Source organism: Anser brachyrhynchus (assembly GCF_964034855.1).
Source record: "Anser brachyrhynchus genome assembly, chromosome: 2".
Classification (NCBI taxonomy): domain Eukaryota; kingdom Metazoa; phylum Chordata; class Aves; order Anseriformes; family Anatidae; genus Anser; species Anser brachyrhynchus.
Window position 1 is genome coordinate 85,154,856 of NC_137695.1, and position 15,345 is coordinate 85,170,200.

The 15,345-nt window shown below is 39.6% G+C and overlaps 1 protein-coding gene across 12 annotated transcripts in view; it reads left to right on the forward strand.

Moving 5' to 3' along the window:
• Positions 1 to 7,855, forward strand: part of CTNND2 (catenin delta 2) — a 645,658-nt gene extending 637,803 nt beyond the window's left edge. For 7 of the 12 annotated variants that reach the window (XM_080578781.1, XM_080578780.1, XM_080578782.1 and 4 more), the window contains 4 exons: positions 590 to 667; positions 3,673 to 3,746; positions 4,945 to 5,013; positions 6,662 to 7,855. In XM_080578781.1, coding sequence (XP_080434907.1) covers positions 590 to 667; positions 3,673 to 3,746; positions 4,945 to 5,013; positions 6,662 to 6,922 — 482 coding nt within the window. In that variant the 3' untranslated portion in view covers positions 6,923 to 7,855. The remainder of the gene's footprint in view (positions 1 to 589; positions 668 to 3,672; positions 3,747 to 4,944; positions 5,014 to 6,661) is intronic. The other 5 variants (XM_080578774.1, XM_080578775.1, XM_080578778.1 and 2 more) reach the window with 2 other exon arrangements.
• The last annotated feature ends 7,490 nt before the right edge of the window (positions 7,856 to 15,345 follow it).

Here is a 15,345-nt window from a genome sequence, read left to right on the forward strand (position 1 = left end):
CTTTGTCACATAAACCATTGACTGACATAATTTTCAAAGTTGTCATCAGCTGTGGAGAAGACTGCTGTGGGAAACTATTTGATTTTTTTTTTTAAATCAATATCACCTTTAAAACTGAATGAGGAAAATAAAAAGTAAGGCATTTTTCTGTTTTTTACACAACGCAACCACAAAATGCTGCAGGTTGATCACAGTACTCGCTTTAGAACCATCACAATTTTTCTCAGTAAGATGTACCTCTCAGTACTATCTTGTACTGATGTTTATATGGTGCTGATGTTTATATGCTACATAAAATACACACGCACACACTCATCAATTCTGGAATCATTTCATCTGCAGCAAAAATTCTCACATCTCTGTAAGGAAGCATGGCTGCTGGAAAATCTCCATCTCCTGCTCCTTGTACCCCTTTCCCTTCTCCTGCCATGTTTTAAAAAAGAAGATTATTTCATTAACTCTCTCTGTTTGATAATTTTACTGTGATGACACCTGTACATATAACATCAAGAATCAGTTACTAATCACCCCAATACCTGGCTCATTCTTTCCCTTCTTTCTTTTATATTTGCCCCCTGCTTTTGGACAGCAAGAGTCAACTGCTCACTGAGGCATGGCAGAGGGGGAATGGAGTTCCCAGGAATGCTGCCTGCGTGTTCAGAAGCAGGTACTGGAGTGGGGCGGCATGCGTTACTGGCAGCTACATTGCTTGACTTACATTTCCTCCAGAAACAGAATTATCTCAGCCTCGCAGCTAGGCAAAGCCAAGATTTCTTGTCTGTGAACTCTTGGCATTCATTTCCAAGCGTTTAATGTGTCATTGTATTCCTTTTTATCGCATTAAGAAAAGAATACCACAGTTTGCTTGCATTTTGAATTTGTGGATTTGTATTCATGTGACTGCAGTGAAATCAGCAGCGCAGACCTTGCAGCTATTTTTATACACAGACTACCCATTTTTTCCATCGCAGAATCTGTGATCTGTGAGACTGCAAGTCTTCAATCTAGCATGTGACAAATACGACTGTGTTGGACAGATATGCACCAACTCTGAACCGTTCCTGGTTTTTAATAATCGTGGCTATTAGGGGCATACAGGATCCTTGTGCCCTTTTATTTACCTGTAAAAAGATGGAAAGGTCATGATACTCCTTGAAGTCTTTATGATTGCCTGTGGGAATACTATTTAAACTAGCATGTGACCAATCTACTATTTTTCATCAGATTCTCCATAAAACCCTCAGGTGTTTCACCTCTTTTGTTCTTGACAGCAAACAATGATGAATAGTATTGTCCTCTCCAGATCAAATCTTTCAGTCCTGCCTGCCTGAAAACTTGCATGCATGAAACTTAAGTCCTGCTTGAGATTTATCTGCATGAAACAAAAATGGTTACAGGTTTATGAGAGTCCAAGACACTGAGTATCACTTCCATTTTGTTCAAGCCACCTTCTTGTAGCACTCCATGGAGCAAGCAAAGAATTCATAAAGCCAGCATAAAAAAAGATGGTATCACAGAAGGATCTGTCACTGGCACTACTGAGAGCCACATAGGCATAAGGAGACATGTAGACAGTAATGCTGATGCGGGCTCCTGTAATACCAAACGCTGTCTTCAGGAGGGAGAGTTTCAAACACTAAAGCAGAGGATGCAGCTGTAATTCATAAAAAAAAAAAAAAAAAAAAAAAAAAAAAAAAAAAAACGAAATAACACTCAAGTCTCACACATCAATCAAGTTTGGTGACAAAATGCATCCTGAACAGAGAGAACCTCTGTAGATCAACCCTTCAGTCCTAACGTCTATGGCCAAATATAAACTACTCAAGCAGGCATCACTTCCATCTGTTACCACCTGATGGCACACACGCAAAATTGAGAGTACCTCCCACCAAAAAGACCAACCGTTGTCTGTTACCAGAGCTCATTTACTTCCCACTTTCACAGAAAGGATCCCTTTGCACTACTCGGAGACCTGTGGGGCTCTGCAACATTTCCTACACAGGACTATGATCTGTCTTAGTAACTGCATCCAGCACATGAAGAACCAAGAGGTTTTTTCACCCCTATTAGCTAATGGTCATCAAGTGAAAAAAAAATGTGTTGTTTTTTTCCCCCCCAGTTGTTAAATCTCATCACCCGACCATATAAGCCCTGTCTTCATCCCGTTTCAAGACCATACTGGAGAACTTCAAGAGCACCATCTGAGATCTGTAAAGTGACAACATGAGACTGTGCATCAAGCTCTGTCAAAAGTTGTACCTTCGGCACGGTACCTGTGGCAGATGTGAAGATCAGGATTGACATTTCGCAGTCGACTTTGACTAACGACCATTCCATTCCTCCCTTTCTCCACAGAGAGTAGTGGCTGGGGGAAGAAGGATGGAGGCATGGAGGAGTTCTGCATGCTGGGGTCCATGCTAGCAGGTTGCAAAGGGAAGAAGGAGTGGCTACTTCTTCAGTAACCGTGGCTCTTCTTAGTGACGTGACTAGCATGGGTCCCACACCCAACTTTCATTTCTGCTGCTCAGTCCTTGCCCTCAAAGTTTTGCATTGCAAAGGTACTAAAAGCATCTTTTGGTGCCTCTAGGCTTTATACCATTGCACAGAGACCTGAGAGAAGTTGAATGGGCAACATGTTTCAGTTCCTGTGATGATTCTGATTCACAGCTACTTCTAAAATTCTCTTTCAGGCACATGCTCTTATAATGAGAGTCATGATTATATCATCAAAACATTGGTTCAAATATCTGGGAAGTTAATAACGCGTATCCAGTAAGAACAGTGTGCAGCAGCCACACATCTTTCCTTCATATTATTTCAAGTAAGAGAAATACAAAGTTTCTGGTTCTACCAGAAGGCTGAGTTTCAGCCATATACCCAAATCAAGGTCATCAGTGAAGGCTAAAGCCTTGCAGGAAAAATCCTTGTCTTTTTTTATTTTTTTTGAGGGGGGGGGGATGGGCGGAGAGGATGGCAATATATTTTTGCAAAACAGTATGATGTCATCCTTTTCCTTAGAGTTACTTCTGATTTCAAACACTTAGTTCAGTTTTGTCCATGTATTTTAGTAGCAGGACATCTGAGAAGAAAATGACAGCAGTTTATGGATTTGAGACTATCTTGACTAGATCTCTTTGGTGTAACTGCTTATTACATTTTTGCATAACTCATTTTTTGTTTTATTTAATCACTTTTCCCATGAATGAGTTCACAATATAGCAAAGGCACTGTAGGGTAGGATTTGATGTAACATCATGCAACTGAACTGAAAGGAGATAAATGTTTCTTAATTTCAATATTTACAACTGTTACCTGCTCAATGTATGTGTGATACAAAATCCCATATATAATTTGGAATATATTACTGAATGCTAACTGTATATGGAATTATTTTGTTGATTTATATGTGAAGTGCCTAAGATTGGTATGGACACAACATAGTGCCTGTAACCATTAATAAGGGTACACCATGTACATGCATGTTCACCAAAGCAAAGATTAAAATTGTTTAGTGGGAGGGTGAGAAAACAGAAGACTGCAGACACTTTTAAAGATATTTGTGTATGAGAAATGGGCACTATGTAAGTATTAAATGAAGCCTTAACAACTCATTTTTAGACCAAAGAGGTATGTTTGGTAAAACTGCTTTTCCTTCCTCTTTTCTCTCTCCAGCTCAGAGCACTGGCATCTCAACTTTGTACAGGAATTCTTACGGTGCACCTGCTGAAGATATCAAACATAACCAGGTAAGTAAGGAGACTAAAATGTCACTGTTCTAGATGGCAAGACACCAATGTCACATTTTTGAATGGAAACTAATAAAAATATCACAAGAATTAAAAAGCCTAGATTAGAAGAAATGAGTCATCTGCTTGACCAAATGCTAGCAATTCCACTGGCTTCAGGCAAGTTATATTATTTATGCTAATGCAGAATTTCAGCCCAAGTTTCAAAAATGTCCAATGGTTTATGACAGCATGTGCACAAAAATTATCTAAGGTATTAAGGCTGGTAACTCTTAATGAAATCAAGACAGGCTTGAGACCTTTAAAGTTCTGGATATGTGATGCATACTCTCAAAGCCAAACTAATATAATGGGCACTTCTACTTTGTCAAATACCTTGTGATGTCCCATGCCAGTGAACTTGGTGAAGTCCCTTCACATCTCATTACTTGGGTGTATCCATCATGGCATTCAGCGTTACTGCTGGCACTGCATGAGTCACAGGCTTAGTCATTCTGGAAGAAACTCAAGTATTGAACAGGCCTGGAAAAGGCACTCCTCTGTATCTTTTAGACAGGCATGTGCCCTGTACTTATGTGTACCTAAAGCCCTCAGATTTGTCATTTCGCCACGCCACAACTATGATTTGTAACAAAGCTGTTTGTTTGCCTTTTTTTTTTTTTTAATGTGTGCTTCTGGGCATAAGAGAAAATCTAGCATTTCATCGGAAAGGACAGTTTCCCACCGGTATACATCCAAACCATTCAGTCAGGAACATTGAGCATCTAAAATGCCCTGTCCCTGAAAACCATAAAGCGAAAAGTATGTCTGGATAAGGAGGGCATTTGAAAAGTATAATTGGCAGCATGGGTGCCAAGCTAACACAACCTTACAGAAAGAGAAAAAGAGTTGTCACAATATTGACATGTATTTCATTCATATGGCCATATGTTTCCAGTACAGCATTTCCTTACTCCCTCGGAAACATTTTTCTGCATTGATAGGCTTTTGTTTCATCCTTATGCGTAATGCTACCTTACACTTAATTACCACAGTTCCTTAATGTTTTCACAGCTTCCTTAAGCAATGTGCAAAAGTTGCAGCAAATAGAGATATAAGGCCAAAAAACATTTCAGACAAGCATTTTAAATTATTACTAGTATGAAACAAGTAAAGGAATATTTAGGAGAATTGATAAAAAGTTTTTTTTTCCCTGAAGATTTTAATTAGATTACCTGAAATTTCAGTTTCAATGAATGATATTTCAGTTTCAGTCCACAAACTGAAGGTGAGGAGAGTTTCTGATATTCCGTGCCCCCATTTTCCCTTTATTGGTTTTGCTTCTTAGACAGGATTTTGTGCGGTGTCCTTTCTTTGTGTGAACCACTTTAGTGCATGGAGGTGTTTCTGCTTTTATTGCCTTTAAAGAGATAAAGCCCTTCTAACTAACACAGTACTTAGAGAAAGTAAGGGTATGAGATGTTTTAACAGCTGGTGCGATGTAGCTGTAGTCATGAACGAACTAATATGATTTTTGGAATGAGAGCCCAAAAAAAGTGCTTTTCCACCTTTTCCCACTTGCTGTCTCAATGAAATGTCAAGTTTATGATTGACCTATCAGAAATAATGTGTTTAACAAAAAATAAATAAAAAATACTAACTCGGTCCACTATTTTCTACTCAAAAAATCAACCTGCTCTATCTTTTTGGCTTATGAATGCATTGCTTAGTATAGAATTTTTCTACTGTGTCCAAAATGAAGCACCTGTGTTTGAACACGTGGAGTGAGATGACAGCAGTGCAAGAAATAGAAATCAGAGTTGTTATGCTTCCTATTGCCATTCTAATATTGTGCCTAGTGTTGTAAGATCACTTGGGGGACTGTTAAAGGCAGTGGACACTACCTTTTGCATTCTGTGCATAGAGTCCAACACAGACACTTTCAAAGAATCATAGTATCCAACAGTTTGTGACACAGCAGTGCAACTGTTCCTCTCTTCTTGAAGGAGCTTTACGACCTTGTGCATAGTCAGCAGGTTCTGCAAAAATTCTTCTAACACTGACATTGGAGCATCGATATTCCCAGTGGTAGCTCACTGGAAAAGACACCATCTGAAGACTGAAAGTCTGTGTCATTTTGCAGTCACAAAGACACTTAGTAAATGCTTATAAACTTCAGATTTTCATTAAGTCCCAAGTGTAAAAGCAGAGTCTCACTAGGACTGTCTGAAAAAAGCTTTATGGCAGACTTAGGTTAGGGGACTGCGTGAGATTTTTTTTCTGTATATCATAAATACTTCAACCTCAAGGCAACTTGCTGGAACATTGCAGCAACACAAGATTGTCAACACGAAGCGTTGAGGCAGTGGTAAGAAATTGGCTCAACTTAACAACAACAGCAGAACACATTTCAGGGCACTTAGTTTGAAATGTTCTCGTGTCAGTGCCCCGAAGACTATTACTTGGTTCTTAACAATATGCTGTTACTCAATCTCACCTGTGGCAAAGGAAGCTGCAAAACGTTTAACATCTTTGGAGTGCGTATCGCTTCCATTCAGATTCTTCGAGGCTGAGTTTTGACCAACAATGTTTGCGTTGTATAGCTGCAAAGTAGTCAGAAAGCTATATACAGATCATATTTACTAAAGTTACTGTGAGCTACACTGCTCAGATCCAGATTTGAATTACTTTTGAAAGAAAGCAGCATCTGTTAGCAGCAGTAACATAAAATAATAAATGAAAATGTAAAGAACGTACTGACAAGGCAGAGCTGTGGAATTAATTGACTACCAAGCACTGCTTTGGGGCAGAGGTTAAGACAATGCACAACTTTCTATTTCCAGCATGACAAACGTAGAATGAGATTCACTCCTTCCCTCTTGTTGCCTACAACAACATCTTGCATCTAACAAGCTGCGGGCATTGCTATCTTTCAGGTTTCAACACAGCCAGTTCCACAGGAGCCCAGCAGAAAAGATTACGAACCATATCAGCCGTTTCAGAATTCAACCAGAAACTATGATGAGTCCTTCTTTGAGGACCAAGTGCATCATCGCCCACCTGCAAGTGAATACAACATGCACCTGGGACTAAAGTCAACTGGCAACTACGTCGACTTCTATTCAGCTGCTCGTCCCTATAGTGAACTTAACTATGAAACAAGCCACTATCCAGCCTCTCCCGACTCCTGGGTTTGAGACTTGGGCAGATACAAAAGCTCCAGGAACTGTGCATGTGCATGCATACCACAAGACATTTTTTTTCCTGCAAATTTAGTTTGTTAAAGCCTGTTCCATAGGAAGGCCCAGATAACCAGTAAGGAAAAAAATTAAGAGATTTTTTTTAGAAGGCTAAAAGAAATGAAAGCTAAACCTGGGAATAATTAGAAAGAAATATATATATATATACACATATATATATTTTACGTGTGGGACAACTTTACTGTTGGCCTGTAGAGTCTAAAGTTCGGTGCTGTGTGTTGAATGTGGCTGAAGGAAGTAGGGAGAACATGACAGTGGATGTGGGTTAAGAGTTAAGCACAAGTAACTGAGCAGCGTACATATTTTATGGGGAACAGCTTCTCACACTTTGTTTAATATCCTCATTCATTGTGAATCTAGGCTTCAAGTTGCATTTGGGGTTTCCTCTGTACAGCAAGATGTTTCTTGCCTTTTGTTAATGCATTGTTGTAAAGTATTTGATGTACATTACAGATAAAAAACAAGTGCATTGTGTATATTACACCAATGCCAAGTGTTTCTTCATCTATGGTTCTAAATATTGCTTCAATTTCAAATTTTGAAAGATGTATGAATTTCCAGTTTTTTGTTTTCTTCTCCCCGGTGCGTTTTAACAAAAAAAAAAAGAAAAAAGAAAAAAAGAAAAAAAAAAAAGGAATATTTAGCAGTATTGTTCGTTCTGATATGTGAATTTGTTTGTGGCAACTAAAAAAAAGGCATTCAGCAGTTTCTGACAATTAACATTCATCATTCCACACTCCTTGTCAACAAAGTGCTTTTTCACTGCCTAAAATTTTAGATGTAGATATTTGAAATAGATTTTTTCATTTATACCAGTTTTCTTTATGATGATACAGTGTTAAAAGAAAATAAATTACAATTGATCTGTCATCCATATTTGCTAAGAATGTCTATTTCCAAGAATCTATCATACAAATATACATTCTTACTCGTGTGTGTCCACGTATGCATAGTATTGTGTGTGTGTATGTGTTTGAGCGTGTGCGTTTGTGTGGTGTAAGACTTACTTTCATCCAATGTTTTCCTCGTTCAAACTTCATTTTTTTTTGATTTTCATTTTTTTGTTTTTTGTTTTTTTTTAAACAGTGGAAACTCCAGTATGTGCTTTCTCTTACTCACTTTATTAACCATTGATAGCAATTCAAAATTGTTAGGCCACATACTCACAAAGGAAGGGGTTTTAGGATGTTTTTCACTGAGTCCTTCACCCTTAGGTGCCATTTCCTTTAAAATAGCATCTCTTGATCTTTTCTTGGGGAAAGAAATTTCATTACTCTCCAGCCACCAACCAGCAAGCACTCAAGGAAGAGAGTTTGATCTTGCCATCTCCCTGAGGGAATGGAAAACAAAGACCCAACAGACTAAAGTCTGGAGTCTCCAAACTCTTCAGGCTACAGAAGGGTCCAACTCCTGAACCATTCAGACAATCATTTATTTTAACCCATACCAAAAAGAAAACCCAACACACAAAATGCATTCCTCAAATATGAAAGATACTGGCCATTTCTGTGCATTTAAAATAAAACCCTAAAAAAAAAAATTGAAAAAAAAAAAGGAACAGAATTAAAAAACAAACAAACAAACAAACAAACAAAAGGAAAGAAAACTAGGCTAAGAGACCAGAAGAGCTGGCATACTAATCTTAGCTCTTGGGAAGTTAAAAAAAAATAATAATAATCTAGCATTTCTTTGATTCAGCCAAGAGTTTGGCATACAGTTTCCACAGAATAAGATCCAACACAAAAGGAGTAGTTGTAAATTGCTTAAATTACAATTAAGGAATTTGTTTTAGGTTGCAAACATTTCTGTGATTAGTCATTGTAATAGTCTCAACATCACCTGGCACACTTCTGGCTGTGTGCGGGGGAAGAAGTCTCTTGCAAATCATTGCCTGCTCTGTAGGATGCAGACTGAGTAGTTCATGCAGGCAGGTGTTGTGATGTAGAATTGGTTTTTGGTAATCTAGGACTATAGTTTAATCTTTTTTGGCAGCTTTTCCCGGTGTACGATATGTAACCTTATCTGCTCTTTGTAGTAAACAGGGGGAAAAAAAATCGCATGCAAAAAAATTTTTAAATCATTTAAAAAAGGGTGGGTGGGAGGGGCACAGCGGGCCAGATGTATAGTGAGGTAGATGAAAATATTATTCATAGTTTTGGACACAGGTTGTTTATATTTTATTTATTACATTGATTTTAATAAGTGACATTTGCAGTGCTCTTTTGAACAAAGCACATTTTCAGTATAAAAACTTTTTTTTAATAAAGAATGTCACTCGCAACTTGAAGTTCTTCTTGCCTGCCTAATAACCACCAGATTCGTGCAGTTCTTCAGATGCAGGATTGCAAAAAGGCCGAAGGGACCCATTGTTCTGTTTAAAGTTCTTTAGACAAAGTTATTGTAAACTGGATTTATTTCCATTCTTCAAACTACTTAAATGCCCATATTGCCCCCTTGCAGCTCCTCTTAGAAATTAGTTGGAGTCAAACGTTGACCATTGCTCAAGTGAGAAGTTTTGGACTGATGAAGTGGCATAAAATACCTTTTGTCTATAGTTTGTGTTCTTTTGTTTCCATTCTTCTGTAGTGGCAAGTGCTCCAACTAATAATGTTCACTCTTGCTGTACTGAGTTTTGAGAAGTGTGGAATTACCTGGCTTCTTTTCCAGGCTTGGAAATCCAACACTGCTGCCATACTGAACGGGATATTTATGATGCATTCTTTTTAATACTGAGGAAAGTATCATTGCCTGTTGCTGTTCCCTTCATTCTTGTACTAGATCACACACAGAAATAGAGGAGAAACAAAACTGTTCCAAAAAATGTATAAAATGCAATTGATGTACTGTAAAATGTCGGATTTTTCTTTTTCTTTCTTTCTTTTTTTTTTTTTTTAACAAGCTTCGCATTAGAATCTTGATCAGTTGTGTAGACCTATATAAATCTCACTGTTTTATTAAATGCTGTTTATGGTCTGGAAGGAATGGTTAACCTATCTCAAGATTAACAAATTTGCACTAACATGAGCAATATTGATTTGAAAAAAAAAAAAAAGTGAATTCAATATTTAAAAGATAAACTATGATTTTAAAGGTATATTAACACTGAAAGTACATTTTGACAAATAACATATTTAAGCCCAAAATATAAATGGTTATGTCAAATAACACAAAAAGAGCTATAACAATATAGATTGAGAAAAAATGTGTTTCACTGTACATGTTGCTAACATGTACAAAGACAAACTCATATTGACATATTTTCTATGAATAAATCCTACTGTATTGTGGAGAATTGTTGGTCATAGTGCAATATGTTTAAACTCAGAAGTTGACTCCATAGGTTGATTCCTAGCTTCACACAGCCAACAACCCCCTGCAATTCCCTTATTTTAACTATTAATTGGATATTAATCATCTCTCAAGTCATTCACATCCCTTTACCCCCAATCAGGTTTATGAGCACAACTTTCAACAGCAAGCAAAGGGGAAAGGTATTTTTGAGAACAGTATCAACACCCAATTCACCCCTAATTAAGGCTGAAAAAGCTGAAAAACCTCAAGGATGGTGCCACTGGATGGGAGCACACTAAAAATTACTATCACTGCGCCAATGTTAAGTAGACTGTGGCCAAGGAACTCAGAGAAAGCCAGTAATTTAATTCTGCATGTTTGAGGAGCTTGCCTCCTCCGTACATGTAGCAGCTCAGGAGTGTTTATGGGGACTAGTTTGCCTAAGACTTGCAGAAGTGTCTTGCCAGGGAGACTTGCAACTAAAATTAGGAATGTTGACTATTTTTTCTACCTTGGCACAGCTTAGGCTGCTGTGCAAAGTAAAGTGCTGCAGGCTTTCTTGACTCCTTTGCCTTTATTACTCACCCTCTCCTGCCAACAAGCAGAAAAAGGTCTGAGCTTACTGCTACTGCTTGTATCGTGGGGAGTGGGAGGTGTGAAGGTAGCAACCTGGGTTGGAGTGGGAAAAAAAGGGAGCATAAGGGCATAAGCATACAGAAACAGAGGGCTTGTACACAGCCCTAATGACCAACAGTGGAATGGGGCCTGGCAGTACATTGTGTACTGCGATCATCAAATATTACTGACAGGCTGATGCACTGAAGAGTTAATAGCAGCGACATGCTGCACACAAAGCTTTACACTAGCCAAGCAAGAGGGGAGAGCAGAGGGAAGTCACAGGTCACTGCTGGGCACTTCCAGCTCTGTCCTGCAAGGCAACAAGCCAAGCGCAGAGCACACTGGGCACAAGGACAGCGACCCGACTGCTAGCTGCTATGAAGGACAGAGGATGGGGATTACTCTCAATCAGAGGTTTTAAGCCAAAAAAGAGACTAGACAGCTAAAACAGAGGCAGCTCTTTGCAAATCCCTCCCCCACCACACATCCTCTGTGGCAGTGCTGTCTCCCCAGCAGGTACGGGGACACCATGCACATAGGGCACAATTCCTTTAAGGACCCAGCTGGCACAAGCCCTTTACTATCAGCATAGGTGGGTCTGAACCCAAGCTAGCTGAGAAGTGGCTCCAGCCACCGGGAACTCAAAGCCCAGTGTTTTTCCTCAAGGCCAGGTGAGGTGTCCATCTCCTAAAGAGCTGTGCTGTGCCGCCTCTTTTTCCAGAGGACTCACTGTTTTTTAAATAGTAGCCTAAAGCCAGTTTCAGACATTTGTTCTGACAGTGGGAGATACGAGTTTCCTGCCTGCCCCAGTCTAAAGGGATCGCAGCACGCAGCTGCCATTGACTTGCAGGGGGGCATCACCACTGCCGAGGATGTTCAAAAAAGACCTTAAGACAAGCAGTGACTGTCACCTTTGGTGATACATCTGCGTTAGGAGCACTTCCAGGATTAAGTCTTCTGAGTCCCAGGCCCATGACTCCAGCTACCACAAGCACCTCAAGTTCTTTCTCCCTAGCGCTCCCCCAGGTTTTTTTTCACATGATCTTGACAGGGCCACGTCATTCAGACCTGCACACCACGGCCTGCTGCAAGGCCCGTGTGTGAGGCCTGGTGTTGGCCAGGCACGGCCCTCTAGCAGGCACCATGCCTATGTATTACCCTTAAAACTGATTCCCAATCAAGCCTACTTTTAATGCAATTTTAAAAACAGCTTCATTCCTGTATGGGCATTGGTATTGATTTCCAAGAAGACAGCACATGCTAAACTCTTGCAAAGCTTAAACCTTTAGCTCACACTTTATTTTAAAGCCAACAGATGTCCCTGGAAAGACTTCCAGTAACTTCAGGGAGGAATGGGCCAGGCCCAAAGTGAGATGTGTCAAAGACTGTTGGTGCAAACATCTTAAAGGATGAAAGGACATCAAGGACATCCCAGCCACCATGCTGATGGTAGCAGTGCACTAGCAGATAGCAGAAGAAAAAGGCCAGTTATTTCTTAGGACTTGTCTCTCAAAATTTACTGTATAGCATTCAGCTCTCTGTAATTTTATTTTCACGGTTTTAAGAAATTGGATAAAAAGTGCTCTCGGTGACTGATTGTTGCAGTTAATTTCAGTAGCATGATGAGTACTTTCAGACACTGAAATACTTTCTTTTCCAGACAGGAAACCTAGCACTAAATCTAAGAAAGCAAAATCACAGCTGTTTGCTGATTCACCATTTTTCACAAATTCAATTAAAGTATTAATTGACATAGAGCTTTTCATTTATATATAACCCTTATGAGAGTTGCTTTTTAAATAATTTGGTTACTGTGCATGAAAGTTATGTAGGCAGAAATGTTAATAACTAAACATATCAAGGCTGAAGAGTGTGTAACAGAGAACTCAGGCTGCTGTACACAAACACAATTGATTTTTACCTCTACTTGACATCAACTGAGAAAGGAAAAAAAAAAAGAGCCTGTACTATAAGAAGCCTAACATGTCACATAGCAAATATGTCACTTTGGAAAAAAAAAGATTTACAACCTTTAAAAAAACAACAACAGCAACAACCTTCTCCTCTAAGCTACCATGGGTTTGACTTTTTATTGGGGTGGTGAGAAGAAATGAGAATTAAAAAAACACTTGTTTAGTAGGTAAGGATAATGATCTGCCCTGAACAAAATCTGCATGATAGCCAATTTTTTAAATAAAAACCTGGATACTTCAAACATACATAGTCTGATAGCACATTAAATCATGCACAATAGGCCATGCCCATGGCCTAGGCTCTCCCTCAGGGAGCACACGGGGCGTGGTATTTTACATTAGTAAGAAGGGAATTTCAAGTTGAAAGCCAGACACCAGGTGAATTAAAGCTGCAGTCTTCAACACAGGGGAAAACTGTGGGTTTCCTTCCCACTGCTAAGGGATGTGGTTTGTGCTTTTGTTGTTGCTGTTTTTTATTTTCATAATTAGGGTTTAGGGTAATAAAAATGTTGATGTAGCAATCTGTGGAATGTGTTTTGAGTTAAGTAAAAGGACAAGTTATGTTAATATTTATAATTGAAAAAGACAGATTGAGACAAGCCGTTATGACTTCCTAAAATTAGATGTATAAGTGTAGGTTAAGATAAAATCTGATTTAACAACACCGTGATTTAAATACAAATAATTTAATATAATAGACTGTGAAGTTCCGTATCTATCAGAGTAGCTGTGTGTACCTTATCTAGCTAATGGTGTACATACCTATCTATACCAAATTTAAGGTTAAAAAAGTGTTACAAGACAGGAAATTGTAACGTTTTACTGTGTTTCCAATAGCACATCCAGCAATCATGAGTTGTCCCAGAAAGACTGGGACTCTTCACTCCCAGGAATTTCCTCTCTGTGCTCACTGGTGGTCCTCGCTACCCACTGCAAGGCCGCTTACAAAACACCACCTGAGCCCCACAGCACAGCCAACGATATTTTTATCAGCTCTCAGCACACGGGTCTGAGTTTGGGAAGCCAAACAGGAGGTGAGCACATTGCCATGCTGACAGAAAAACAAGATGAAATAGGGTGGTGGGGGGGGTCAGGCTGTCCTGTGGCGCAGCCCTTAGCACGGCCACATGGCGAAACACATAAAGCCCACCTTCGCCCTGGGATTAGGGGCATACAAAACTGTTTAAAGGCATTTTTAGCTGTTGTTTTGTTGGTGTGTGGCTTCTGGTACAGTTTCAATACATAATTTTAGCTAAAAGGCTATAGAAGAAGATTTATTTTTTTTACAGCAGGAACAGATTGGGGCAATTTCAGCGTAGGCAAACCACTGGAAACATCAGGTAATTCAGATGCTATTAACAAAGATGTACCAGGTGCTACTCACTCTTCTGTGCCATATGGATGGGTCTAGTGGCTGACAACCAAAAGCAATTCTACCTACAAAGTTATTCCAGAGGGGAGAAGTTGCTACAAAGGGAGATGTGCTCTATGAACATGCGGTGGAGAGAAGGACAGACAAGCAGAATGACCAGACCTGAAACAGGTAGAGCTTGTATTAGTCATTTCATTGTGTTTGGGAGGCATTTTCCAAAAAAAAAAAAAAAAAAGTGCTCTGTAAAACAGGTAAGTGTTTGTGTGTGTGTGTGGATGCCTGGGCCAATTAGGTGCCTGGGGCAAGAAACTGTTCTACTGTGAAGCAATAGCAACCAGTCCCGGGATGCAAAAGTTATACTCAAAAAAAAAAAAAATAACACCAGCAATGAAACACTTTTGTTTATGATCTTTAGAGCCAACTGTAAAGTGAAGAGGCTGTTCTAGGAGCCTCCCATGTGTAAAGGACTTCATAGGTCCTAAGTGAGATAGTACTTTGTGGCAAGGCAAAAATCACAGGAATTGCTTGCAGACCTAGCTGGCAAAGCAAGGAACAACATGGGGCACAACTGAATGCTGCCTTTACCTCTTTGTTAGGTCCTTATTCTTCTCACTTCTGCTGTTGTACTGTGGTCAGCAAGCAAGTTAAGCAATACTGCCACCGGGAACTGAAGTCAGCTGAGGCCTACTGAAGGCAAACCAGTTTGATGCAATTGAAGAGACTTGTAAGACAAAGGTCCTGGGGCCATTTGCAGTGCCGTGTGTTGAAAGATCTCCCTTAATCTTGGAAAGGCATGGGAAAGGATGTGGGGCACTGTGCTGCAGGGGAGGCCAAGGCACAAGAGGTAAGGAGAGCCACAGAGGAGCCAGCGCTTCCCCAGACTCAGGCACTGCCACTGAGACAGGCCTAGGCCGAGGTCGGAAAGGCTGTCAACCAATAATGGTATTAATGAAAACGATGATTTCTTATTAATAGTAACTTTTAAACCTGCTGACAATAACAGACTGTATTAAGCCTCAGGCCTTGTCTGGATTTGTCTGGTCTTTAACCTATTTTAGCAGTATTTGCAAAAATCGTCCTAAAAACTTCTGTAGCAGCAAATCTGT